Source organism: Ornithodoros turicata, chromosome 10 (assembly GCF_037126465.1).
Source record: "Ornithodoros turicata isolate Travis chromosome 10, ASM3712646v1, whole genome shotgun sequence".
In the NCBI taxonomy this organism is placed as follows: Eukaryota; Metazoa; Arthropoda; class Arachnida; order Ixodida; family Argasidae; genus Ornithodoros; species Ornithodoros turicata.
In genome coordinates, this window is record NC_088210.1 from 23,782,182 (window position 1) to 23,807,779 (window position 25,598).

At 45.0% G+C, this 25,598-nt stretch overlaps 2 protein-coding genes across 2 annotated transcripts; both read left to right on the top strand.

The window, feature by feature from the left end:
* The first annotated feature begins 88 nt into the window (after positions 1-88).
* LOC135371132 (14-3-3 protein epsilon) lies at positions 89-7,975 on the top strand. Its single transcript, XM_064605159.1, has 5 exons — positions 89-414; positions 1,251-1,450; positions 4,885-4,991; positions 5,370-5,713; positions 6,203-7,975. Exons 1-5 carry the CDS (start codon positions 351-353, stop codon positions 6,256-6,258), a joined length of 771 nt encoding a protein of 256 aa, XP_064461229.1. The 5' UTR covers positions 89-350; the 3' UTR covers positions 6,259-7,975.
* A 1,726-nt stretch (positions 7,976-9,701) lies between these two features.
* On the top strand, positions 9,702-24,964 carry LOC135371133 (piwi-like protein 1). The gene is made up of 19 exons (XM_064605160.1): positions 9,702-9,888; positions 11,118-11,235; positions 13,035-13,329; positions 14,042-14,259; positions 14,327-14,451; positions 14,522-14,602; positions 15,095-15,286; positions 15,368-15,476; positions 16,800-16,923; positions 17,005-17,122; positions 17,601-17,718; positions 19,923-20,110; positions 20,195-20,343; positions 21,077-21,198; positions 21,260-21,434; positions 21,500-21,653; positions 22,206-22,331; positions 22,473-22,620; positions 24,700-24,964. Exons 2-19 carry the CDS (start codon positions 11,119-11,121, stop codon positions 24,814-24,816), a joined length of 2,676 nt encoding a protein of 891 aa, XP_064461230.1. The 5' UTR covers positions 9,702-9,888; position 11,118; the 3' UTR covers positions 24,817-24,964.
* Positions 24,965-25,598: the final 634 nt, after the last annotated feature.

Sequence of the window (25,598 nt, forward strand, 5' to 3'; positions counted from 1 at the left end):
CTATAGGGATTGTTTTATAACGATGCATGTGGAAATTTATGAACAGGCGTGAACAAGTAATATTAGCTGAGTTTCCCAATTTTATCTCATTAGTTTCAACTCAGCCGTCTAGTAGAGCCACCGCTGCGAGCTTTGGGACTGATCGGATAGGGGCCCTTCTAGCAGTCCGCGTTGCCAGCGCTGCTGTGCGTGCTTTTGGTGGTGGTATTTCGAGGTAGTAGCAGCGGAGGAACTCTGGCGGTAAAGCGTTAGGCCTGGTGAGACCGGGAGGTGGAGCAGACTCTGCGGTGATATTTGCAGTATTTACGATAGTTTTTACGCTAATATAGTTTGTCCCTCCCAAGTTCACCATGGCCGACAGAGAGGATAACGTTTATAAAGCGAAGTTAGCGGAGCAGGCCGAACGATATGATGGTAAGCTCCATGTTTGACTCGTTCTCCGTGCGTTGATATTAGGCTTACCTTAGCGAGCATTTCTCATGCCTTGACTATCCTGCATTGCCATTGAAACGGAAGCTAAGTGTGCCCGAAAGTATATCCGCCTGCACTTATAAGTATCGTGGTTAGAGTCACGACTTCTCATTATATCCATAAAGCGGTTCCCTTTTAATCCCCGGTGTTACTCGCCGACCCACGCTGTCTCATCATCGTCTGTCTTCAATGGGCGTTTTCGCTTTTCTTCAGACATTTAAGTGGAAAAATTCACTCTCTGCGCACGTGCGTTGGAATTATTTTGAACTTTGCAATTGTTTGTCCCACAGTGAGCTATGAACGATTGTATTCTGGCAGCTTAGTTTGACACTTGGTGCCATTCCAATGTCTCTTGCCTTGCACGTCGATTGCGTTGCGGCAACATAATTTTCCTGCTGTAATATAGAAACTGTGTATTTTTAGGTTGCGCAAGGCTAGACTTTTCGTAAATTCGTGGTTAACACCTCACGTTGCGGTGCAATCAGAATTCTTCAATGTGATTTACTTGGGGTTCCTCTGTATGCATCGTCCATAGATGTAATGGGTATGAGTATTGGACGTTGAAGTATTTTTAACCTTCCGTATTTGGCCGTATTGGCCAACGCATTAGTTAGTGAGAAACGACATAATGAAACGTGAACATCACTCGTAACTACCTAGAGCTGCTTTTACAGGAATACCGACCAATATGCAGTTGGTCGAAAGAATCAAGGGGGTTCTTGCATTGAGGGCTTTTCGTGTCAGTGTTAATTAAAACTGGCTTCACTGTTGGCTTTTAGAAATGGTGGATGCCATGAAACGAGTGGCATCTCTGGATTTGGAGCTCACAGTCGAAGAACGGAATCTACTATCAGTGGCCTACAAGAATGTGATTGGCGCACGACGAGCCTCCTGGCGCATAATCAGCTCAATTGAGCAAAAGGAGGAAAATAAAGGCTCTGAAAGCAGGCTTGACATGATCCGTCAGTATCGGATACAGGTGAGATATTCGTACTGGCCGTAGCGTAGTATATTATATCGTAGACAATTATAGGTAAGTACATTTTTAGTTCTTAACATCACACAGTTGAGGGCCTCGCTCAAATCGAGCTGCAAGCTGCATCCGCCTCAGACCACACATTGGAGATTAAATTACTGTTACTTAATAATTACTATAAAATGCCCTAAAGTACCATCAAATAAAAATATGCGCAAAAACTGGAGTGGTGTAGTAGTTGTGGAGCTGGGTGGTGTGTACAAATAATTACTTGACACACCCAAGAGTTACCTTTCCCAGATCAGGTACTGAAAATATGAAAAACGATTCGAGAAAAATATGTAGTTCTTCACAAGCGACTGACAGTGTTCAGGAGCGCTGAAATCATCTCCTATTTACACACTGTGTTGCCTTTGCGTAGAGCTTCAACTCGGGAAAAATACAATATAAGGTAGAAACAGCAAGTTCACATACTTGGTATTGGATGGTTTTGAGTTTGTTACTTTAATACTTCTCCTAAAAATTTAAAACACAATGGCCCTCGTACATGCTGTTTTGCCTGCTGTTTTTTTTTTTTTTTTTTCTTCTTTGCCTCTGCTTCTGTTCCTTTCTAATTTCCCGGGGGTGACATCAAGAGATGCTGCTTCTCCAATAAGCTTGTAAAGGTAGTGTGAGCATCAAGCTGAGCTGGTTTACCAACATGCCCATGAATACCAGGTTGCTGTGACCGTAACTCCTTGACGCTCCTGAGTCACAAGAAGTACTCACGTATGTATGTGCTGCCTAACATAAACAGGCAGCACTATACCGGGCAAGGGTAAAAACAATACCTGAAAACCTGGTTTCATTCCTAATTCTTCATTAAATTTTTTGTCAGGGCAGCTTCTTTTTACTCCATGGTTACGCACCCTCTAGCTACTGAATAGCTAGCTCCGGGCTGCATGTTTGACACATCTGACACGGTTCGTCCTGGACTTTTGTGAGGATTAGGGCCAGGGGACCCCCATGGAAGTCAAAACTTGCGAGTAACACGACACTGCTTTGCAAGAAACGAGACATACACACTGGTATACGCTTTTGCGCACCACTTTTGGGAGGCCGTCTTGACACGTTATTATGATACCTACCTGAAACTATGAATTTGAGGCAACTGTAGAACAAACACCAAAAATCCCAGTGGGTACTAGTGGCTCCCATAAAGGGAGGCTACGGGACAGTCGGGAAAACTATTACAATGGCTGCGTAAATAAGTTCGATACATTCTTCCGAAATGAGACATAAAGTTGGTTTGGCAATCGGCGACTCGTCAGTTACCAAAAGGGCTGGGAAGCTCAACGAAACCAAAACTCCTCCCTCTTTCCCATTCCTCTCCTTCCCTCTCCCTTTCCTTTCCTCTCCCTTTCCTTTCCTCTCCCTTTCCTTTCCTCTCCCTTTCCTTCCCTCTCCTACCTCCTGTACCCCGCGTGACGTCTCCGGTAGTCTCGTGTGGGTCACAGGCTATTTTTCGGGCACGCGCTTTGTAACTTCCTTGTGCCACATGAATGACCAGTCATCTGCTTCCTCAATTTCATTCTAAAATATTAGCCAGTGGTAAAAGCAAAGCCTACAGAAAGCCATGCACGCGGAATACCGGAGAGGTGAAGCCCAGTCTTGCTGGACTGCTTTTCCTTAGAGGAGTGCCTAATCACTCAAAGGAAGGTATTCCTTTTCTAATTATCCGTGCCACTTGGGGATGAGAAATTGTATTCACTAAAATATCGTACGGTAGGTACGGTTTTTGTTGCGGAGTCTCCCTTTAAAAGGGCATTGAAGGAGTATGGTATAAGGTCATACGGTACGATAGTTTTTGTTGCGGAGTCTCCCTTTAAAAGGGCATTGAAGGAGTATGGTATAAGGTCATACGGTACGATACAGTTTTTGTTGCGGAGTCTTCCTTTAAAAGGGCATTGAAGGAGTATGGTATAAGGTCATACGGTAAGATACGGTTTTTGTTGCGGAGTCTTCCTTTAAAAGGGCAGTGAAGGAGTTAAGCGTTCACCTCTGCAAGTAACACAACAGCGCGAGTCGTTCAAGCTGTTTATTCCGTCACACTCGGAACCCTGCCCAGTACTGCCCCATTCGTCGTTCTTCTCTCGAGCTTTACGCCTTGGCACGAGCTGTCGTGGCCCTATACGGGCATCATCGTAGTTGAGTATTGGAGAGCGATCTGACTGAAGGGCTTGAAAAAAAAAGTGCTAGGAAGAGTAATAATTAGGATTACAAGCCTTGTATGACAAAGAAGGTACGAGTGCGGCGCATAATCCGGGTGCGCAAGAGGGCTTACAATCTCTGAGGTCAGGAAAATCGCTTCTGTCATCTGGCAGTCTGACGTTGTCTTCCACCCAATAGTAAACAGAGTGCGTCCTTTTTCTTTTTGCATTTTTATTTTGTACCGCCTGCCTCGAGCAGTTGACCTGTCCGTCTCACTTATACGAACCTCATTTATATAACGCTCGTTAATCTGAAATTCTCACTTTGTGACCACTTTGCTCGGGAACCATTCCCTCCCCGTGTAAGTCGTCCTGGTTAATAGGGCAACTTGCTGATCCGACTGACAGATTTATTGCACAAATATGAGCAAACACGTATCGACATTACGACTGCCAGGTGTCGAACAAGTGGTCCTCATGACCTACAAGTGCCCTGCAGTGTGGGATGATGTGTGTCTGTGACGAAGCAGTACGCCCGGTTGCAGGATGACTTGTGCTGCTCTTTGCGGCAAACAACAATGCCCTTGGTCACCTTGTCATGCTGACCTGCCGCACTCATATGGGAGCAGACCAACATCTGCGGGAGCGGTCATGATTAACGAGGCTCGACTTTATAGGGTTAATACGGCAAATGCAGTTGACCTCTATGCTATCCAGACAAACGTGAGGGCAGGTTTCAGTCTCTGTACCCAGACTGCTAGAGAGAGCGGTGGCAGAAAGTACGCAACATCGTCCAATACAGTCTTATCACAATGCATCCATGTACAGCACATGGAGTGTGCCAGGTGTATGCCAACATGATTAGGTGTGATGTTGATAACATTATTGCTTCCACTGATGACAAGCATCACTCCAATGACAACAGTGTTGTGACTCTTGAGAATGTGTGAGGTGCACGGAGTAGGGCATCTTTTAGAAGATGAATTTTTCTCAAGTCAGTCTTGGCTCTTGCATTGTTTGTTTCATGTGACACTTCAAGGATACCATTTTTATATGAAGTACACGGTCCTCTAGAAAGTCCTTGCAAAGGGTATCCCAAGCCCTCCGTTTACCTTCAGAATGGTGTCTGATGTATTCTGAATCAGGACATGCTGTGAGAGAAGTTAACCTCATTATTGGACAAAATATGCACCGCAGTGGTGTTGCAATAGTGCTGCCTCTGTACGTTTTCTGCGTTTGTATGCACAGGTGGAAGGTGAGCTGCGGGAAATTTGCCAGGACATCTTGGATGTGCTGGATAAACATCTCATTCCCACAGCCTCTACTGGAGAGTCTAAGGTGTTCTACTACAAGATGTAAGTTTTAGGTGTCTACTAGGCAGAGTGAATTTGAATAGCAAACAAAACATTGTGAGCCTAATCTGCCTAAATCTTTAAAACTTATGGGATCTTCATCATGCACTTTTGAAGTCAATACATGCATGAAGGTCGTGATTATAGTCTGTTTTCAAAGACTTTGGAGATTTTGGTTACTAAACTTTGCTATGACCTGCTGACCTGTTTGAATAAGATAACAGAAGATGTGATCTAGTTAGCAGCTGAAAATTCACTGCCCGAGGACATGCGGTATTCCTGTCATTTCTGTGTCGTAGTTGTGTGGTTCAGCACCGTTCACTGTGCTGTCGTGTTGTAATCTGGCTTCCTGATTCGCTTGCAAACTTGTACGTCCTTCAGGAAGGGGGACTACCACCGATACCTAGCCGAGTTTGCCACAGGCAACGACCGCAAGGAAGCGGCGGAGAACAGCCTGGTGGCCTACAAGGCAGCGAGCGACATTGCCATGACCGAGCTGCCTCCAACACACCCCATCCGGCTGGGCCTGGCCCTCAACTTCTCTGTTTTCTACTACGAGATCTTGAACTCGCCTGACCGCGCTTGTCGGTTGGCAAAGGCTGCTTTTGACGATGCCATAGCAGAGCTGGACACGCTGAGTGAAGAGAGCTACAAGGATTCCACCCTCATTATGCAACTGCTCAGGGACAACCTGACGTTGTGGACATCAGACATGCAGCACGATGGTAGGCTTTTCACTGCTGTTTGAGGCATCTTTGTACTACTACATTTCTATGGTGGCCGTACATCCTGTTTTGGCCGAGACAGTCTCATTTTAGTGTGTAGATTCGCCGTTCCATCTCTTTTTTTTTGACTCGGTGAAGCAATATGTCCCGTTTTTGTGGATGGCAAATAGTTCTGCAGTTTGTATGAAGCAAGGAAAGTGAAACCATGTTTATTCTTCATAATGGTAGTGCTTTTTAAGGGGGGTTAAAAAAACAGGGCCCTAAACACCCTTAAAAGAAACCTAAAACACAGGGCCCAACGAATACCTCTCGGAGCAGCCTCAAGATATTCTGGACCACACGCAGGTGTCGTCTGCTAAGTGTGCAGTGCGCCACTCTTAATATTCAGGCACTGTAGGGGGATGTTGCTTGTGTGAATATACATGACACGTCCTGTTTTCTGCCTTCAGAAATGTGGTCACCCTATATGTCTGTCTTTGTCATGTGCAGGTGAAGGGGAACAGAAAGAACAGGTTCAAGATGTAGAGGACCAGGACGTTTCCTAAGGAGTGGTTGCCAGACAAGATGTGGGTGGGTGGGTCAGCATCAGAGTGTGTTGAAATCTATTTGCAGAATTAGTGTTTGTTAGTGGTACCCATTTCCTAGAGGCCCCCATCTTTCTCTCTTGAGTGCAGGAACGACGCCTTTTTCCACGTATTTTGCAAATCCTGCTGGGTGCGCATCTGATTGGGTGGGCGTTTCTCTTTAGTTCTTTCCCCCTTCCCTCCCCCCCCTTATGAAGGTTGTGGTGGCAGGTTACCCGTAACCGTGCAGGAAGATAACTGCTCCAGCATAATCGTGGATCAAAGAACAGTTTGAATGCATCCCTTTAACCTCTTTTGGTGTTTAACTTATTACCTGCTAAGGACACGAAAACCATCTTTTTTTTTTTTTTTTTTTTTTTTCTTCCTTCCTTCATGGCTGTTCTTATGTGGGTGCTAAGTGAATTCTCGTGTCTTTTGTTTTTTACGCATCATCTCAGAGGCCTCTTCGTGCACCTTGTTCATTGCTCACGCTACTCGTACGAACATTCCGGGCTGTACTGGCGGGGGGGAAGTGGCTGTTTTATCTGCCCATTTTAGATTAATTGGCACGTGAAGTGAAGCAATATCTGTAAGCCTAGTCTTATCGTGTGTGATTCTCTAGGTTTGGTTATCCCCCGTTCTTTGTTTTCCGTAAGACACACTGGGAGACTTATCCTCCCCCGGCTCTCTGCTGTTCCCATTTTTAAAAGTAACGGTTTGTGAACTCTTGTGTGCTAGAAGTATATAACTCCACATGGTACTGGCACCCGCACTGCTCGTCGTGTGTCGGCATGGCTGGGCTCCTCCCATTGCTTTGTTTCTGCGCTTTGTGATGAAGGGCGAGTCATCAGTTCAATTTGTTCTGAGGACTGTGTGATAGTTGCTGTAATACATTCCTCTTTCAAAGTGTCTGCTGTGTTCTTGGTTATGAAGCACAGAAAATTGTCTCCTGGTAGCGCCCTAGTGGAAATGTAAAGCTTATGTGAGTTATATTTAGATGTACCATTCTTTTTCCCGCAGTTAACATTTGCCCTTGGGCTGCATTTAACGACATCTTTTGAAGGAATATTCACAAAGGTTGAATTCTATCTTGCAGTTACATTCCTTCTCACTCATTTGATGTAGCACCCATTGTAGGAAAGACAGTACATATTATAAACTGCTTGACTGCAGCAAGAAACCTTCTGATGTAACTACGTACCCATAGTTTGTAGCTTAAAGAGAGATAGTGACCAACCAAATTTGTTAAGGACATGCAGACTTGCTTGGTCCTTGTGACCACAGCTTAGTAGCGCAGTGTTCTGATAGGACTGGCAGCATTACTGATAGGTGTCATAATTTAAAGAGGAGAAACAAATGTGGCAACCTGTTTCTTTAGCAGCTAGCCAAACGTTTGCAGCAGCAAACTGTTCCACTACAAAGAAAACATCTGAAGCGCTTGTGGAGGTTTTGTCGTCTGTGGCTGTCCGTTCTCTTTTCAGCACTTTGGTGGTCGTGTGCACCGATACAGCGTTGTGCAGTAATAATTGTTCATGAGCCATTCACACAATTTTGCAAGTCCCGCTGTCTGCAAGTAACATAGTTACGTCCCTCTGTCCATTTGCCTGCCCTCCCCCATGTACTAGAACTTCTGTATTACTTTATATCTCCTGGATACTATGGCATTGTGTAAATTGAGTAATAAAAACATTAAAACATAGCCGGTCTTCAGTGTCTCTGGCACACGTATGGTTTGTTGTGGGAAGTGCCGCTGACTGTTGGGATTGTTATTACAAAATACTTTAAATGGGTTATTTGATACTGCAAAGTTAAACCTGTAACGCAGTTGCAGTAGAGAAAGCTTTATCAATGATCAATCAATTTTTACTAGAACATTCCAGGTTTGGGAACATGAGATATGTATTTGTCTTCTCGTAGAATGTAAGGTGGGGAATGGTGAGGTAATATGTGAGTAGTGCATGTTTAGGTAACCATGAGAGGTATTCAATACAGGTATGCATAATCTAAGTTCAGGGAGCTCATAAATGTCCAAAACATAATAGACATTCTGTTGGCGAGACAGGTCTTTTTCAGTTCTAGTGGAATTCTGTGTATATCAAGTTTCGTGAGAAGGATATGATTAAACGGATCAAAAATGCTTTGCTTTAAAAAAAAAAAGATTCACGTTGTGAACAGCTTCAAGTGGATGCATCTTATTTTTGCTGTAATTGTTTTAAGTACCATTACAGTTGATTTTCTTTCTTTCCTTTCTTTTCTGCAAATACCTGAAACTGGAAGTCTTGGGTTTTAATTCAGTAATGTACTTGTAGTTTATTATTAACAAACGGTGCTCTTTCTAGACTCGGCCACCACTTGTTTATCCTAGTCTTGCCTTACAGATCAGTGTTCTCCAACTCATGCAATATCAAATGCAGCTTACTTTAATTCATAGTCATTGCAGGACAGTCAGTCTGGGGGGGACTAACGAGAACCTCGGCTCAGTGATTGATCACGACCCTACACCCCCCCAAATGTTCAGTGACACCCCTCTAATTTTTTTCACCTGTGTAACCCCTACAGGGGGTGCCCTTGCAATTTCAGCTTTAGACACATGTCGGTGATGATATATTAAGCTGTAATGATGTAACTATAATAATGACCCCTCGCTTCTTATGTTCCTTTCATCTCATTGCATTATTTGTATTCAGTAACGTAGCCAGAAATATATTACGGGATTGGTTCTATGGGAACTTCACATGGAGGAGGAGGATGTCACCCTTGTTTTCCCTCCCCCCAAATACACTACAAACGGTATGGTTTCATGGGGTTGAACTGCCCCTGGCTGCGGCACTGGTTCATTTCATTACAGAGTGGACATGTTGTTGCATAAGCGGAGAATTTTCAATCTACCGGAGGGGGCTGGGGCACAACGCACCCCCATCTCATACACAGAAGTCTAGCAAGGTGTCTGGAATTCTGTGCTGCGAGGCAAATTTTTACATGAACCACACACGGTTCCATAGAAACATTCATCTTGAGTGTCAGCTGGGTAGACTTCTTGGAGGCGGCCTGCACCCCCTCCCCCACATTTCTTCTTTTTTGTTGGGGGGGGGGGGTTTAGAGCCCCAAGCCCCCACGCAGTCGGCGCCTATGTGTTGTTGCTTAATTGATGTGTTCACAAACCATGCTCCACAGAAAAGCGAATGTGAAAAGAGCAACAAAACAGGACTTCATACATGTAATGGAAAATTCCACAAAAAAAAGATTGCATCGGGGGCCGTGTTTTTGCAAGGTGGCGTAATTTTTGCTGGGGTGGAAGACCGAGCCCCATATCGCTGCTCTGGGTTTCTTCACGCGTTCCTCATGTTTCCGCCGTTTCCGCCTTTCCCGCTTCCCGGCTTATTACATACTTTCCCTCCACCATTCTCTCTCAAAATTGGATACAGTGGCGCTGGTGGCGCCACCGCCGTCGCCATTTTATTTTATGGAGTTTTTCGAAGCGAACGAGTCGCGTATCGCGGTGTTGTAAAGTGTAAAGTCGTCGTTGAATTTTGTTTAGCTGTGATGCAATAACGTCGTCTTCCGAAAGTTTGACCATTGTTTTCGTCGTCGAGGAGGGTCTCGTTTACGAAGGTATGGAGCGTCCCTGCTAACTGTTCATAACACACAGTCGTGCAGAGAGCCCGACGGCAAACATTTTCAAGGTTTCATTGTCATGACACAAAATTTGCAGCTTTTAGAAGTGGTATTCTTGTTCTGCACGACGACAGTATTGCTTTGTTACGTCGCATGTGATAAGTTTTCTATTCTTGATACAAAAGAAGCGCACTTTTGTATGTCTGCCATGTTGTGCCATGCGTCCACATGGCGTCTCTGGAGACTTGCGTGGCTCTTTTTGAAGCGCGTATTTTATTAGGATAGAGATTTTCTATGTTGGCCAACCCTCGAGCGAACTCGGAACTTAGTCGTTTTGTGGAGCGTCACAGAACTTGATCTTGTTGGAACTATAGTGGACCTCGTAGAGCAGCAGCACCTTTCGTGTCCCAGCGTTGTTATCGTCCAACTTTCAGCGTACGTCATGCCAAACTGTAAAAATAAACTACTGATAAAACGTTTTAAATGCAGGCCTTTCGCTGACTCTGCCAGATCATAGACGCACGTGGCAGCGTCTGAAATTGCCGCGTACTGCGCAAAGGGTGTTTAGGCTTTCCTAACCACACCTTGTCCTCACACTATCGGTTACGCATTCCCCGAGACGAACCCGACAGACTGTTTATTGAGAGCCATGAAATCCGTCAGCAACATGGGCAGAGATCGCAGGAATCGTTGGCATGCCCGTCTTTGTTCTAGTTTGACGTGGACGCTAGTGAGATTTGGCCACCGTTGATGTAGCTAGTTCGTTCTTCGATGCCGTATTTTAGTGTATGTTCCCTATTTGCATGTTAAACGTTCACACATGTGCACAATGAGTAGGCATCTTGTCCAAAGCGGTGGTTCCAAGCAAAGCGAAACTCCCAAACAAAAAGGCGTATTTGCTGAAGCGAAAACGGGAGTAGCAGGTGTCTGTAAATCTTAGTCCTGTTGCTTCTTTTCGATTGCGACTAAACGTAGATACACCCAGCGCCTTCGAGAACTAGGATGCACGTATACGTCACATTCACCCTGATTGGGAACGGAGATCCGAACCTAAATGTTCGATTTGTTCATTCTGCTGCAGTATTGGCACTGCATTACCTACAATGCTTGGGGAGTGGTGCCTAAACGTCTTTGCAGTTCACACCCATGGCCTGTAAAGTGCTTTTGCAAACTCATGGTGTTACAAAAGAGGAGGGCTGTTTACTAAGGGGAAGGACCTTTTTCAGCATGGCTGATCCGACAACAGGAAGGGCAAGGGGCCGGTCAAGAGGCAGGGCAAGAGGAACAGTGCCACCTCCAGAGACAGTGCGCCGGCCTGGGGCGGGGGACGCCCCCCCTACAATGGTATGTGCAGACAATCAGCTTTATTATCAGTTTTGGCTGTGCACCAGTTCACTGTAGAGAAGTACTTTGCTGTATATATTGTAGACAGATGCATTACCTTGTAGGCACTGCACATCCGGATACAAGCACTTTTATCAAGTTGCTTGTGTACCATGGCACTCTGAAAACCTTTTTGTCTTCTGCTGAAGTAAAAAAGTCTGTATCAATGTGCCATCTTGGAAAGTTGCCAAATAGTCAGAATAGAATAGTCTGAACCATAGGCATCATGATTGAAACATGACCCTGCCCAGCTGCCATAGAAGTATATTATCCTCTCTCTAATGTTACAGAATTAAAAAATAATCAGTGTTTCCTTCCTGTACAGGCTGTGTAATTGCACAAAATCAAATTGCAGCGATGAATATGGGACGCTTGCCTCACACAGTGGTTATGGCAATGCGGTATAGAAATAAGGTTTGCAATAAATAGATGTGTGTGCTGGGACACAGTCATAGTCACAGTGCTCTTATTCTCACACTCTGGAACAATGGAACGAGGTCTTCGTTGTGCGAACATGAGAAGCGCGAGCATGAAGCTCACCGTGAGAACGGCTGCAATGACTCGTGACCCGCTCAGATATCGCTCATTTCCCCCCCTTCGGAAGTTTCGGTTCTGGACAGGAAATCACTTTGATGTAGTACTCAGTGTGTTTCTGGAATGCATGCAAGAAGTATCCCCGCATGCGCCCACACATGGATCAGTGGTTGAGCTGCCACGCCACAGCAACATTGCTGTGGGTAGCAGTTTGCCAATACAGGACAGCTCGATTCATATTTGGTAACTACAACCACACCGCCAGTGCCACTGCTGTGAAACATAACCTCAATCTCCCTCTACTTTGCACTTGTCGAAAAATAACTCATCTCTGTTTGTTTTACAAGATTTATTATCATAATATACACCTCAGAGAATCGTTAATCGAACAGCCTTCATACATCTCAGCTCGTACCGATCACCTACAGAAAGTCGGCATCCCCTCATGCTCAATGCAATTATTGATTCATTTCTTCCTCGTACATCGTTGGAGTGGAACCGTGTTCCCGGTACCATCACCTCCGTTACCGGCGTCAAACAATTGTGTCTCTGCGATTATTTCACTGTATAGCCATTTGTCATTCTAGATGTTGTACATTCCTGCTGTCACTTTTTTCTCTCTTTTTTCTTCTTTTTTTTTCTTTTTTTTTTTTTTATACATATACGTATCTGTGCAACTTTGTTCATGTGGACCTAATTTGAAAATATTTTGTGTGCTGCTTGTATTAACATCTTTTTACTAATTATTAACCCACTCCCCTCTGTATTGCCTCACGGCCCTGAGGGTAAATAAGTAACTACGATAATCTCAGAGGCAGAAATGTAGGAGCAGCCTTACTAATGCTCAGTAAATTATTTGTTTTATGAGTGATCTATGTATGTCAAAAACATAGCAGCAGGTACCAAGTTCCCTTTGGTTTGGTCAGGGAATTTGTTTGAAATAATCAGTGAAAACCTGGAAAAGTCATGGAATTAGAAGGCTGCGATTTGGTCGACAGCCTGATAACGAGAAGCCCGTTGGTGAACACTGCCTAAGCGATAAAAGGAACGACAACCCTCCACAGGAATACGTAGCGTGTGGTACTAAAATAGGCGAGTGTCTCTATCTCCAAAGTTCATGAACTGGTGCTTGCACTAGGGTGGAGCCTGGTCAGATACATGAAGTTGGAAGTCTAACCGTTGTCAAAGGGAATATGGTCCAGCTCCTATTTCGTTCGTTTTAATAGGGAATGGTGCAACCTCCAGCTCCCACGTACCAGCCTGGGCCGCAGGCCCCATACCAACAGCAATTCCAACAGCAGCAGGCAGTGCCACCTGCAGGCGCTGCTGCTGGCAGAGCCTTACAGCGATCAGCGGTCCAACGACCAGGAGAGGGGACTGTCGCGGCAGCGTCTGCCCAGATGGGATCTCTCAGCATGGGAGGCCCAGGGGGCGACACCGCAGGCAGAGGAGCCCGTCGTGGACGTCGTGACGAGATCACGTTCCTGGCAACTAGACCTCAGCGTATTACAGACAAAAGGGGTCAGCAGCTTTTTACTTGCGCTCGGAATCCACCGTCACAGATGTGTACAAGGTGTTGCTGGGGGATGTTGAAAATTTCTATAGTCACGTTCAACATGAGAAGGAGAAGGGATCTAGTTTGTCAACTACGTACGCTGTTAGAGATAAGGAGAAGCAATAGCGTGCCAGGAGAAATAATGCAGCACCACCATGCGCCACCAGTAGGGGAGCGCACTTTCTGCGTAGTGTCGTGCAACCAGTCTTAACAGCCAATACAGAAGCAGAGTGAGTATGATGGATTACATTATACAGCCGTCCTATTCGTGGTAATAGTTTGAGAGCTGGCGGACTAAATTTCTTTTCCTTCTTAAGTTGAATAAAACCATAAGGCAACCCTAAGAATGGGCTCGCTGATATTTGAAATTTGTATCGGAGTGTCTAGCAAAAAAGGAAAAATGCAGTTTCAATGACACAGGCTAGTACAGTGAGGGTATAGGCAGACACTTTTGTGCCAAAAATTCTCGAGTGTGAATTCATCATCCTCTACGGTGGGACTACTGGGCTAGTGCACTGACCCTAGTGCAAACCTTGTACACACGTAGCGCTGATTGCTTCTGTAACATCGGCATTACTTTGTTCCCATTTTCAACTGCGGTGTCTCCATTTTGAACCAATAATATGCACCCTTCCCATTCAGTGATGCTAATACGTTATTTACTCTTCGTCTTTACAGGCGAGAGTGGTGTCGGGGTTAAGCTCATGTGCAACTACTTCCAGCTGGTGACCATGCCTAATTGGGCCATTCAGCAGTATCACGTGGAGTTCGCTCCCAATATTGAATCGAGCCGCATGAGGCGTGCTATGTTAGGTGACCACCGTCAGCGTTTCGGTGGAATGTACCTGTTCGACGGGATGTCAGACCTGAAGAGCCCTGCTCGAATGGAGCAGCCGGTGAGTTGTTGATTGGGTATTCCAGCTTTTCTGGCTAATCCTGCTTGTCACGCGTGTTCTTCTCCAGGTCACGGAACTTTACTCTCAGCGCCGCAGTGACGGCGAAAATATTAGGATAACTGTAAAACATGTACAGGAGTTGGCACCGAACAACCCGGAACTGTTGCGCATATTCAACACACAGATGCGGAGGTAGGTGTATGCTGCTGTTTTTTGTGCAACTGCCTTTTTCTAACTGTACTGTTCCTCGTGTGCGCAACAGGAATTTGGAGCACCTTCAGCTTGTACAGATTCGAAGGCAGTACTTCGATCAAACACGTCCCGAGAGAGTCGAGAGGCACAAGTAAGTTCATCCAGTTTGTTATGCTACAGAATCTCGATGATATGAATCTCTCGGGGTTGCGGAAAATACCCACATCTTTCGAGATTCGTGTAATCAGAAACGAACTAGATGAGTGAACCAAAGTGCAGGAAATGCATACTCGAAATGTATTTTCATAATGTAAAAATTGGGTAAATAAAAATGTGCTCAAAATTGATGCAAATTTGGGTGGTACGCTACATTCGGGAGGAAATCGGGCTCAGTTACTCAAAATAACTGTACTGGTTTGGTACTAATTCGACGGGTAAAAATCTGGTTTCACCCTAAAGAGGCAACATTCAGTTCGGGGAAGAATCGGGTTAAACCCAAAAACTTCAGGCTCTAAATACAACTGACCTGGTGAGGTATTAATCTCTGTAAGAGCCTGATAGGGATTAACAGTGCATAGCGACATTTTGTGCCATTGTCATATGCACATAGTAGTAAGTTGTTTATGCACATTGTTTACTGCAGACTTGAAGTATGGGAAGGGCTCACCACAGCAATAGGCCAGCACGACGGGGGCGTGCTGATGGTGGTGGACACTGTCCACAAAGTCCTCCGGACGGACAATGTCCTGGACATGCTGAGGACACTTGCGACGAGAGGCCAGAATTACAAGGACGAGGCGATTAAGAGCATCGTGGGCTGCATCGTCATGACCCGGTGAGTGGTGGACATCTGCAGGTTGCGTGGTGCTTTGTTTCTGAAGGAGTAGTGGCACAAAATTTTTTTTTCCTCTCTCAGCTACAACAATCGAACCTACCGTGTCGACGACATTGACTGGTCGAAGAACCCGCAGCACACATTCCAAATGAAGGAGGCCCAAATTTCATACATGCAGTATTATAAGCAGGTAAGTAGAGAAGCGCATTTAGCCCGGATTTAGGATTGGGCCAGTTTCACACCACCTTTTTTTCTCGTCCGCGTTTTTCACGGAGGCAAATGGGATCACTTGGAATCTACGGAGCTCGATGGCCTCTCTGTTCTATTGTTGAAGCATACGGACAAGAAAGATGGTAGTGTGAAGTGGGGCTTAGGAATGTGACAGGATGGAAGATACAGGTCCGGTCACTAACGCTTTCTTTCATTTTTTAAACCGTTGGCAGTGTTGCCGTAACTTCTTGCGGGTGTCTCATGACGTCACTAATGCTAAAGAATAAGAGAACACTCGTAATAGACAGTCAATTAGTTGGTGTTGTGGATGAGAAACCTGAAATAAATATTGGACATGTTCAGCCTTTGTGAATGTAGAACTATGTGAAAGCTCAGTGGACAAAATGGGTGCGGAAGTAACTAAAGAGATGTCATAGTGCTAAGGGCCCACACACAATACTTCCCCACCAGTAAGCTAGCTTTGGCAGCTTTCCCCCGATTTTTATCCCCGAATTTTGAAAAAAATATTTCCCAAAAATTTCGGGCTCTAGTTATATCCTCTTTCTAGTGACAGGTAATATTGCTTCTGACTGTTATCCTCGAGTGCGCAGTAGCTTAGCGCCTGTGTCTGAGTACTCGTGGGCCCCTTTTGAACATCGAAGGGCTTTGCTTCCAGGATCGTTATTGTTTTCGTAGCTTCGGGCAGAGACATTTATAATTGGAGCCTGAAGTTTTCGCAAAATAATTTTTTCTAATTTCGGGGGATAAAAATTGCGTAAATGAACACGTGCTCTACATTCATGCGAATTTGGGTGGTAAAATGTCCAGTACGCTAAATTCGGGGTAAAATCGGGATCAGTTACTCAACTACCTGTACTGGTTTGGTACAAACAATGATGTAACTGCATTTGCTGCCAAAGAAGTTAGTGTGCATTCCTACAGATGTCTTAGTGAGGGCAATTTGCGGGTCAAAATTGGGTCTCACCCTAAAGAGACAACCTTCAATTCGGGGAGGAATCTGGTTAAATCCTAAAACTTCAGGCTCTGTTTATAATGCACAGCTTACCAGCTTCAGTTCTTGCTTCTTGCTGCTGCTATTTGCTGCGCATTGTTCATGAACAGCATTTCAGTGGACAGCTTTTCTTTCACTACAGCTAAAGGGGTAGATGAGGCTGTCCCCCCATTCCTTGTGGTGCAGCCCAGCTGTATCATTTCCTACAAATGCATTTGCTTTGTACATCCACACTCTGTCCCTTACATGTTTCTCAGTTAATTGTGCTGCAAATTGCGTTCACTTCAACAGCAATACGAGAAAGACATCACAGATCCGAACCAACCTTTGCTCGTGTGCCGTCCTAAAGAGCGTGACATTGCTGTTGGGCGCACTGATAACATCTATCTGATTCCGGAGTTGTGCTTTCTCACAGGTGAGAATGACTACAATTAATTCGAAGGCAGACTGCTTCAGCATTCTTGATGTGTGTGTGTGATACACTGCCTTCTTTCAGGGCTCACCGATGAGATCCGTTCTAACTTCAATATTATGAAGGATCTTGCACAACACATGAAACTGGAGCCTGCTAAGCGTGTTACCAAGCTGAGGGAGTTTATGGCAAATATGAAGAGGTACTCTTTTATGTGCTAAAGTAAATGCTGCAAACCTCCCATAGCCAGCCTGCCAAGACTGCACAAACACCTGTTCGCTTTGTCACAGTGGCATCGTAAAATCCTATGTATTTACAGCTGGTTCAACCTGCCATAAGTTATACATTATGCACCCGCCCACGACAGTGTGAATGAGTTTCTTTTCGAGGGTGTGCACTCCTTTTACTATGAAGCATCGGCTACTGTTGCCACCTGGTGAAATCATCTGAAAATAAACTAAACTGTGATGAACTGATTGAACTTAAGGGGTGACTGTGAGGTGCGGTACTTTCACTCAGTCAATCGCCACTGAAATAGCTTTGTGGAATCCACTGTCTTGTGTTAAGTCCGTGTCCCCCATGTTTCCTACAATGATAGAAAGTTACTCTGAGGAGGGTAGTGCATTATTAGGGCTGATGATGTTGCCAATGGGATTGTAAAATCGTCCCATCTTTTGCAGGAACGCACAAATTGAGAGGGAGATGGGGCAGTGGGGGCTCAAGTTTTCAGAGAACCTTCTTGAAGTAGACGGACGGCAAGTTAACCCTGAGCGGGTGATATTTGGTGGGAACCAGAAGGTGGGAATATTTTTGATTGTACAAATTCCCTGAATGGCTGACAGTAACTGACAGTGTTTTGAGTATATTTGTGAGAGATGGTTTCAGAATTCCAGCAGTGGGATAGTAATTACAGTGGCACCATCCCATTCACCATCTTTCCCGCTGGTCCTTGAAACCCTCGAATTTGAAAATGCCATTTTCAAGGTCTGGGAAAGCCCTGGAATTTTCCCACAGTTCTTGAATGCCCTTGATTGTGTTTTTATTATTTTTATTTTTTTCTTATTCCCGTGGAGCTGAGAGTGTAAATTCTGCTTTTGCAGAGTCAGAACTGTAGCTTCAATACCACAGGTGTTCATACTCATTGCAATAGGAGTCAGCAGCAGAAACCAGAAGTGCACAAAATGAACGGCACCCTGTGTTATATTCATCCACTTTCCTTTTTATCTTATGATCTTAAATGTTCAGGAGTCATCAGTCACGCTTGTGAATGGATCACTGTTGTGCAGTCCTCGTGTATTCTCTCGTGTGATACCTGGAGCTTATAAATATTTTAGTGAAAAGTTGAAGCCCTTGTCATAAACTGTTTTACATCCCAGACAAAATGACAGCTGACCCTTAAAAGGTCCCTGAAAGACCCTTGAATTTTGGTTCTATAATTCACTGGGAACCATGATTCATTGTTTTGTGACATGAACTTCTCTGATGGCTAAATTCTAAAAGAATGGGTGCAGGTCAAGCAACCTGCAGCACAGATCCATGAAAAAAAAAAAAAAAGCTTGCTTGTGTGTCATTCTTGTCTCTAGCCTTGGGTTGGTTGGTTCGTAATTATAATTAGGATTCCAGGTTTTCGGAGTTATGCCATTAAATTTGAAGGAATTGGGGTTTATTCGGAAAAAAATCTCATTTGTGGATTCCGGTAATCGAGAACTGAGCAAGAAAAGTCTTGCCTTGATGATTGATTGGCTGGTTGGATCGTTTTCTTTGGTGGTGAGACAACCTCGCATCATGGTTTACCAACCCCTGGGACAAGTAGGTGTGGCTCTGTTAAACCTAATCTACCGTGCAGCTGTCTTTCGCGAAGCACGTATGTAATGTGGTGAACTCCATCTTAACCTAAAGCATACCTGCCAACTCTCCCGATTCATCCGGGAGACTCCCGGATTCGGACCGGTTTGTACGATTGTACGGCCGAGAAGCAAATCTCCCGGAAAATGCAGTTTCCCTCTCTATATCTCAAACGCCGGCTTTTTCTCTGGGCACACAGACGAAAACTTCAATCCAATACCCGCCCAATTGCCATCGGCATCGCTGCCGCTTCCCGGAGCCTCTGTGTTACGGAGTTCAGGGGGTTCTGGTCATGGTTCCAGTTCTAGCACTTCTAGTTTCCGGGCATTTCCTCCATGTTTTCGGGAGACAAAGGCGCCTTTGCACTAGCTGTTTCGACCCTGTGTACCTCACGTTCTTTTGCGAAAGTGTCATAGCCTTGCTACAGCTTGACACCTAGGTAGTTTCTTGGAGAGGGCAAAGTCTGTTGCTGCAAAACTTGTGCCCCATGAGCCTGCTGGGGTGAAGTATGCTCCTGTTACATATGCAAATAAAAGCCACCCAACCCAACCACCCAACCCCGCCCCCGCCCCCGTTTTTGAAATCTCCCTAATTTGGATGTTCCCAAGTTGGCAGGTATGCTAAAGGTAATTCGTCATTGGAGTCGCTGAATAGAGTATCTTATTTAGTGACACTATTTGGCATGAGGGCATTTTGAGGCCATTTCTCAGTTCTGCTTGGAAAATGTCCAGTGCCTAGGGTTTTTCTTTTTCTGTGAATTGTGCTTTCCCTCAAAGTAGACAAGGAAACACAGATGGCTTACAAATTGTGTTCATGAAAGGGCAGCTTCATGACTTGGCATAGACGACGTCGTCTGCAAGTTCAGCAGCGTGAGTGAGTCTTTTGGGGATTCAGCAAGATGGTCGTTTCACAGCCGTAGCTTTTTCTCCATACTTCAGATGTTAACGGAGATATGATAAATAAAAGGCTAACGACTCTGAATCCTCTGAACATAATAAACCCTGAAAACCCGGTACCCTAGTTCATGTTCAAATTCGGTGTAATTTTTTGTTTCATGTCATAATGAACCCATTAGGTCATCATGCTGTCAGTGTTAGTCCATTTCTCCACATGTATGCGCCTGCGGTAGTATGCTGATAGCTGTTTTTCCCTTTCAGGCCGAGGTGAACAGAATGACTGCGGACTTTTCACGTGAAATGCGCGACAAACACATGTTCAAGGCAGTGTGTTTGAACAAGTGGGTGGTTGTGTGTCCTCGCCGAGACATGCCGAAAGCGCAAGACTTCGTCCGTGACCTGATGAGCGTAGGTCCTCCCATGGGTGTTCGCATACAACAGCCTCAGATGTATGTGTGAATTATCGTCTCAGAAAGACATGTTTCGTGGTTTTGCTTTCTATAACATTCGGTGCATCTCGTTTCCTCTTTCAGGATTACGCTCGAAGACGACCGAGTCCACTCTTACATAAACAGTCTGAAAGCTGTGTCAGGGGACACAGAGTTGTTGATGGCTGTGTTTCCAAACAACAGGAAGGACCGCTATGACAGCCTAAAGAAGTGTGCCTGTGTTGACATGGGATGTGAGTTGTCGCTGTGCGGGGATCTCTTCAGTCCAATGATCATTATTTGTGGTGCTAGATTTTTGTTATCCATTACAGTAGCCGACCGATTATTTGGACTCGTTAGATATTTCTGACGCCCACGACGAACGGTGACGTTCGCCATAGGATTAAGGCATTTTGCGAATGTTTTTCCGGGCAGATCGAAGTCAGAACACTCAATTTTCCAGACCAAAACGCTTGCGGAGATGCACCTACACCACTGTTTTTGGCACTGCTGTGGCAACTTCAAAACCGCCATTTTGCATTGTGCACTTGGATTGGTAACTGCAATCTTAGGCGAGACCACTCTAAAACTTCTGAACGATACCTCTAGGTGATGCCACTGCGGTGGCGCGGCTTTCGGGAGTCGGGGACGCTCTCTCGAGTTTCTGTTGGTGCACGCTGTCGCTGTTCATCAGCTTTCGACACTATGGACACTGTGACAACGGGCATGGTGAACATGTCGCTATTGTCGAATATGTGCGCTGAACCCATGACGTTCGCACAAATGCAAGCGGACATCATGATACACATGCACCGGATGCGACAGGGCACAATTGTTGACTTCTTTGGTGTGGCTGTTGTGAAATAATGTTGAATGTAGTGATCATCGGCTTTTTCGGATGCCGTAATTCTGTTCAGAGTTTTTCTGGTCTCCGTCAAGTCCGGAACATCTGTCTGCCCCTGTACTTTATCGTTTATCATTTTATAGTGCCAACACAGGTCATGCTGGGCAGGACACTCATGAACAAGAACCTGAAATCCGTCGCAACGAAGGTCGCAATTCAGATGAACTGTAAACTTGGAGGGGAAGCATGGGCTGTGGAGATACCCGTGAGTGATCACTGCCTGTGTAACCTGCGCAGAATGTTCTAAGGTATGTGTTGAATTGCAGCTGTCTGGTACCATGTGTGTGGGCTATGACACTTACCACGACTCGAGACAGAAGGGCCTGTCGGCTGGGGGCTTTGTGGCTAGTCTGAACAGGATGTTCACAAGGTGGTACTCCAGAGTAGGCTTTCACCAGACTCATCAGGAACTCAGCAGTGCCCTCAAAACTCACCTTGCTCGTAAGGGGTTTCTTTATTTTCCGGAGACGCGGATGGAATATTTACCCGCTTGTTTGCTTCACTAGTGGCGCTCAAGGAGTACCAGAACGAGAACAACACACCGCCAGAACGGATCCTGTTCTTCCGCGACGGTGTGTCTGATGGGCAGCTCATGCAGGTTCAGGAATGGGAAGTCATGCAAATTGAGGGCATTCTCAATGAGCTGTACCCGGGCCGAGTGTAAGTCACTTGTGTCCTATAACGCGTCATCTAGTCACTGTGTATGAAGAGTGGTTCAGTGCTCGTATTAACTTGTATTTGTTCCGTCATGTGGTACAAAGTATTGGAGTGGAAATAATGGTTTTTGAAATATGCTAAGGTCTTGGATGCTGAGCATTTCAAAACTGCGGTCGGGTTGTCAATACGTTTGTGCGTTACTCTTAGGCGCGCCGTGAGCAAACCTTAATGTTTATGCGTTAAAGGAGCATAGAAAGATGCTTTGTGTGACAGTTCCTGGAGATCTTGTGTTTGTACGATGTTCCTGTAGCATCCATTCTCCTTTAACATCTGTGGTAGGTGTCGTATGTTAGTTTTCAACCTTATGAAAGTGAATCGGAAGCAGTGTCTTTGTTGGACTAGTTTCTCGGTGAGATTTGGCCCCCCTCGCGGCTTCACTTCTCCGCAAATCTTTTAAGATACTGTGTTGTACGTAATAAGTTGTTTGATAATTGTTTTGTTGCGCCACCTGTCTGAGAGAAAGTTTGTGCTTTTTCTTTTTTTCCGTATTTGCAGGCCCCAGTTGGCATTCGTTGTTGTCACCAAGAGGATTGCTGCACGCTTCTTCGCAGTGTCCCGCGGCAGCTATCAGAATCCACTTCCTGGAACTGTGATAGACAACGCTGTTACTCGTCCTGAGAGGTTGGTAAACCGTGGTACATTGGTACCTGAATTGTGTTGCTACCTTTCGACTTCATCCAGCTGCCACCCCCACCTGTGTACTTGCATAGTACTTGCATTTGCCTGCATTCGTATGAGACCCTGCACGGTTGTCAATTCCAGGTATGACTTCTACCTCGTCTCTCAAAGCGTGAGGCAGGGCACTGTGGCCCCAACTCACTTCAACGTCATCCATGACACTACCTCACTGAAGCCAGAACATATGCAGAGGCTTTCATATAAACTGACTCATTTGTATTTCAACTGGCCGGTGAGTGTGTCTGGCTTCCCATTTGTGATCTGAACTAGGAGATCGGACACTACCATCTCTCTTTGGTCCTCTACAAGTCTGCTTCGCATGTGCTATGACAAGAGGGCCTTATAGGGCTGCCATTTTGATGCAGTTCAAGCTCCCTTGTGATGTGGCTTGATGTGAAGTATGGTTTCCGCAGACAACTTGCGGTGGATTGTTTATATTGAAGCCTTTATTAAGACGATGTACTGCATCAATGTAGCATACAAGGTTCGCTCACGTGGCGAAGCAAAGACATGAGAAAGTGGAGCTCGAGAAACGTTCATAGCGCGAACAGTGGACACCAAGCAGAGAAGGCTGACTCCTTCTTAGAAACCGAGTGAAATCAGTTATCACGGTCGTTACAGACTGCTGCTAAACCATTGCCTTTGGTCACACAGAGTCGTTTATCTTTGTTGTAAGACAGACAGCCACCATCCCCGTTTCAACATGCGTGCTGAGTAGGGCCGCGTTTTGACTCGCTCATCACCAGCGTGCACCTTTTGAAGCAGAATTTTTTAGCAGCAAAGTAGAGGTCTAACAGCGGGCATTGTCCTTGCAAAATGCAAATAAAATCAAAGGAGGAGTTTTCGAGAAACAGTCGCACAAAATCCTTTTCTTTTTTTTCCTGTAGATACACAACTTTTTGTTTCAGCATACACCGGCAGATAGTACGCGCACAAGATATATACCATGTGAAAGAGCATTAAAATCCGAGTGACGCCAAGTATAGACTCGCTTCACTACATGACATCATGGCGATGCTGTCCTGTTTGGTGGGCAAAAATCGCACGATCATCGACTCGGTGTGCTTTCAGTCGTTATTAAAGGCGTGCGGCAAAGTGTGTAGCTATTAATGTGTGCTACGCGGTACAGAAAGGTCAAATACGCCGTACACACACCACGCAGTTTCCTACTCCCTTTTGCCCACCAGCGATGTCTGCTGTACTCGCAGATGTGCCCTCTTGTTTACAAACACAAGTGGGTCTATAATAAGCTGCATGTACAGCCAGAGAAATGACGCGTTGAAGTTGGAACAAGATTATGTGCTGCAACATGTTGGCCATTTTTTATATCACAGAGCGTTGCACCTGTGCACGAAAATTTGCGCTTGGCCAGCTGGCCTGTGTCCATACTAAAGCATAACGAAATTTTGCAAGAATACCTTTTAAATACTCATGCACGTGCAAAACTGAAACACTCAAATTGAGGGCCAGATTTTCTAGATTTTGTTTACGCAAAAAACTCGTCGGTAGAAATGATTTGTGTTGCCAATATTCATCATCATACGCGATGAATTTCTAAATATAAAGAAACAAACGAAAATCCAGGAGGTTAGTAGGACCTGCCTGCCTATTCTGACGTGACTTGCTCTGGACTTATAGCCACTACAATCTTCAAATCATCTGCATTAAAGTAGGCATAAAACCATTTGCAGCAGAAAATTGCAGAATTTCTTAAAGGAAAACTTCACAAGGATTCGAAAAAGTTAGGTGAGCATCATACCGAACACGAACCACCCCCTCGATACCAAAAATAGTAATTAATTCGTAAATGATGACAATAGCGAAACGAAATTGATATGTGAAGAGCAGATAACAGCTCCATACTACGGCATTTTGTCCAGAGGAGGATTCTGTAACGTCACCCAGCATTATCGTCTGCTTCCAAGCCTCCATTCCTTCTCTTTTGCTGGATGATGTCAGCAGTGTGTTGCTTTCAGCGCTCTCTCTCTTCGAAGAGGCAGAGAGCTCGCTTCGTAATAATTTGTTTGAGTAAAATTGCACAGTTTTGAACAGATATTTCGTACACATGTTCGTGACATCTCAAAGATTACGGATAATATCACAACCTTTGTGGTGATTTTGTTGCGGAGCCCTACTTTAAGCACTGCTGCAGAATTCAAGATTTTCCTACGGCAGCAAAGTAGGGTCTTTGAGCGTCGGTAACATGCCGCTTCTACTAGTGAGATGCTTTTGTTGCTGTTCATGCATCGCCTTTTGTGTTTTCTATTGATATGAATTTTGCTCATACTGATAGTTATCGCTTGTCTTTCAGGGTACTATCAGAGTGCCTGCTCCTTGTCAGTATGCACACAAGCTAGCATTCTTGGCAGGGCAGTCTCTCCATGATGAGCCACACAAGCGGCTGGCCTCATCTCTTTTCTACCTCTGAGGCCCTGCAAGGGGCGTACTTAATTTTTTGTTACTGCAAGTCACTTTTTCGAACATGTTTGTACTCTTCGTTTTTCACCAGTGCCAGGAGTCACCATCAAGCATTTGTGCATTGTGAATAAATATCCATCTTGTATTTGTTCTGCAAACCCTGTTGCAGCCCTGCCATGGGTGTCCTCATAGCTCTACCAAAGTGAATTTGTGTTCATAAACTTTTATATGCCTCCTGCGACATCAATTTTTTTGTCTTGATAGTGCATTTCCATGGATGTCAGGCTCTGTTCACAACACTGGTAGTCAAATTTTCCACATCAGTTATGCCTCCTAAGTGTTAACATGCTCTTCAAGATTGTTTTCTTGTTCTGGTGACTTTGGACAAAGTTTGAGTAACTGCATTACTTTAAAGGGGCACTAAAATGCAAGTCCAAATTATTCTCAGATGAAAGCTCTAGTTACAATCACTATGCAACAAATGATTTTGCTTAGCGCTATAGTTTGTCACAAAAAGCCTGTCATAACATCCACGAAAATACTGTCGTCCAATCAATTCCTAAAGATGCAGGAACGGTGGCAGCCAATCGTTCAACATAACATGCTTGCGATCCTGTCATGTATCTGTATGTTTCGGACGTAGTCCCCCCTGTGGTCTTTTACACGTAACTACTTCATCTGCATTGCTGTGTTCTGATGCAGTGAATTGTCCGTAAATCTCACCAGTAAGTGCCAGAGAATGACATTTCGTTTTACTGTTCGTGCTATTTCTTCATAGTGAAACCACTCTGC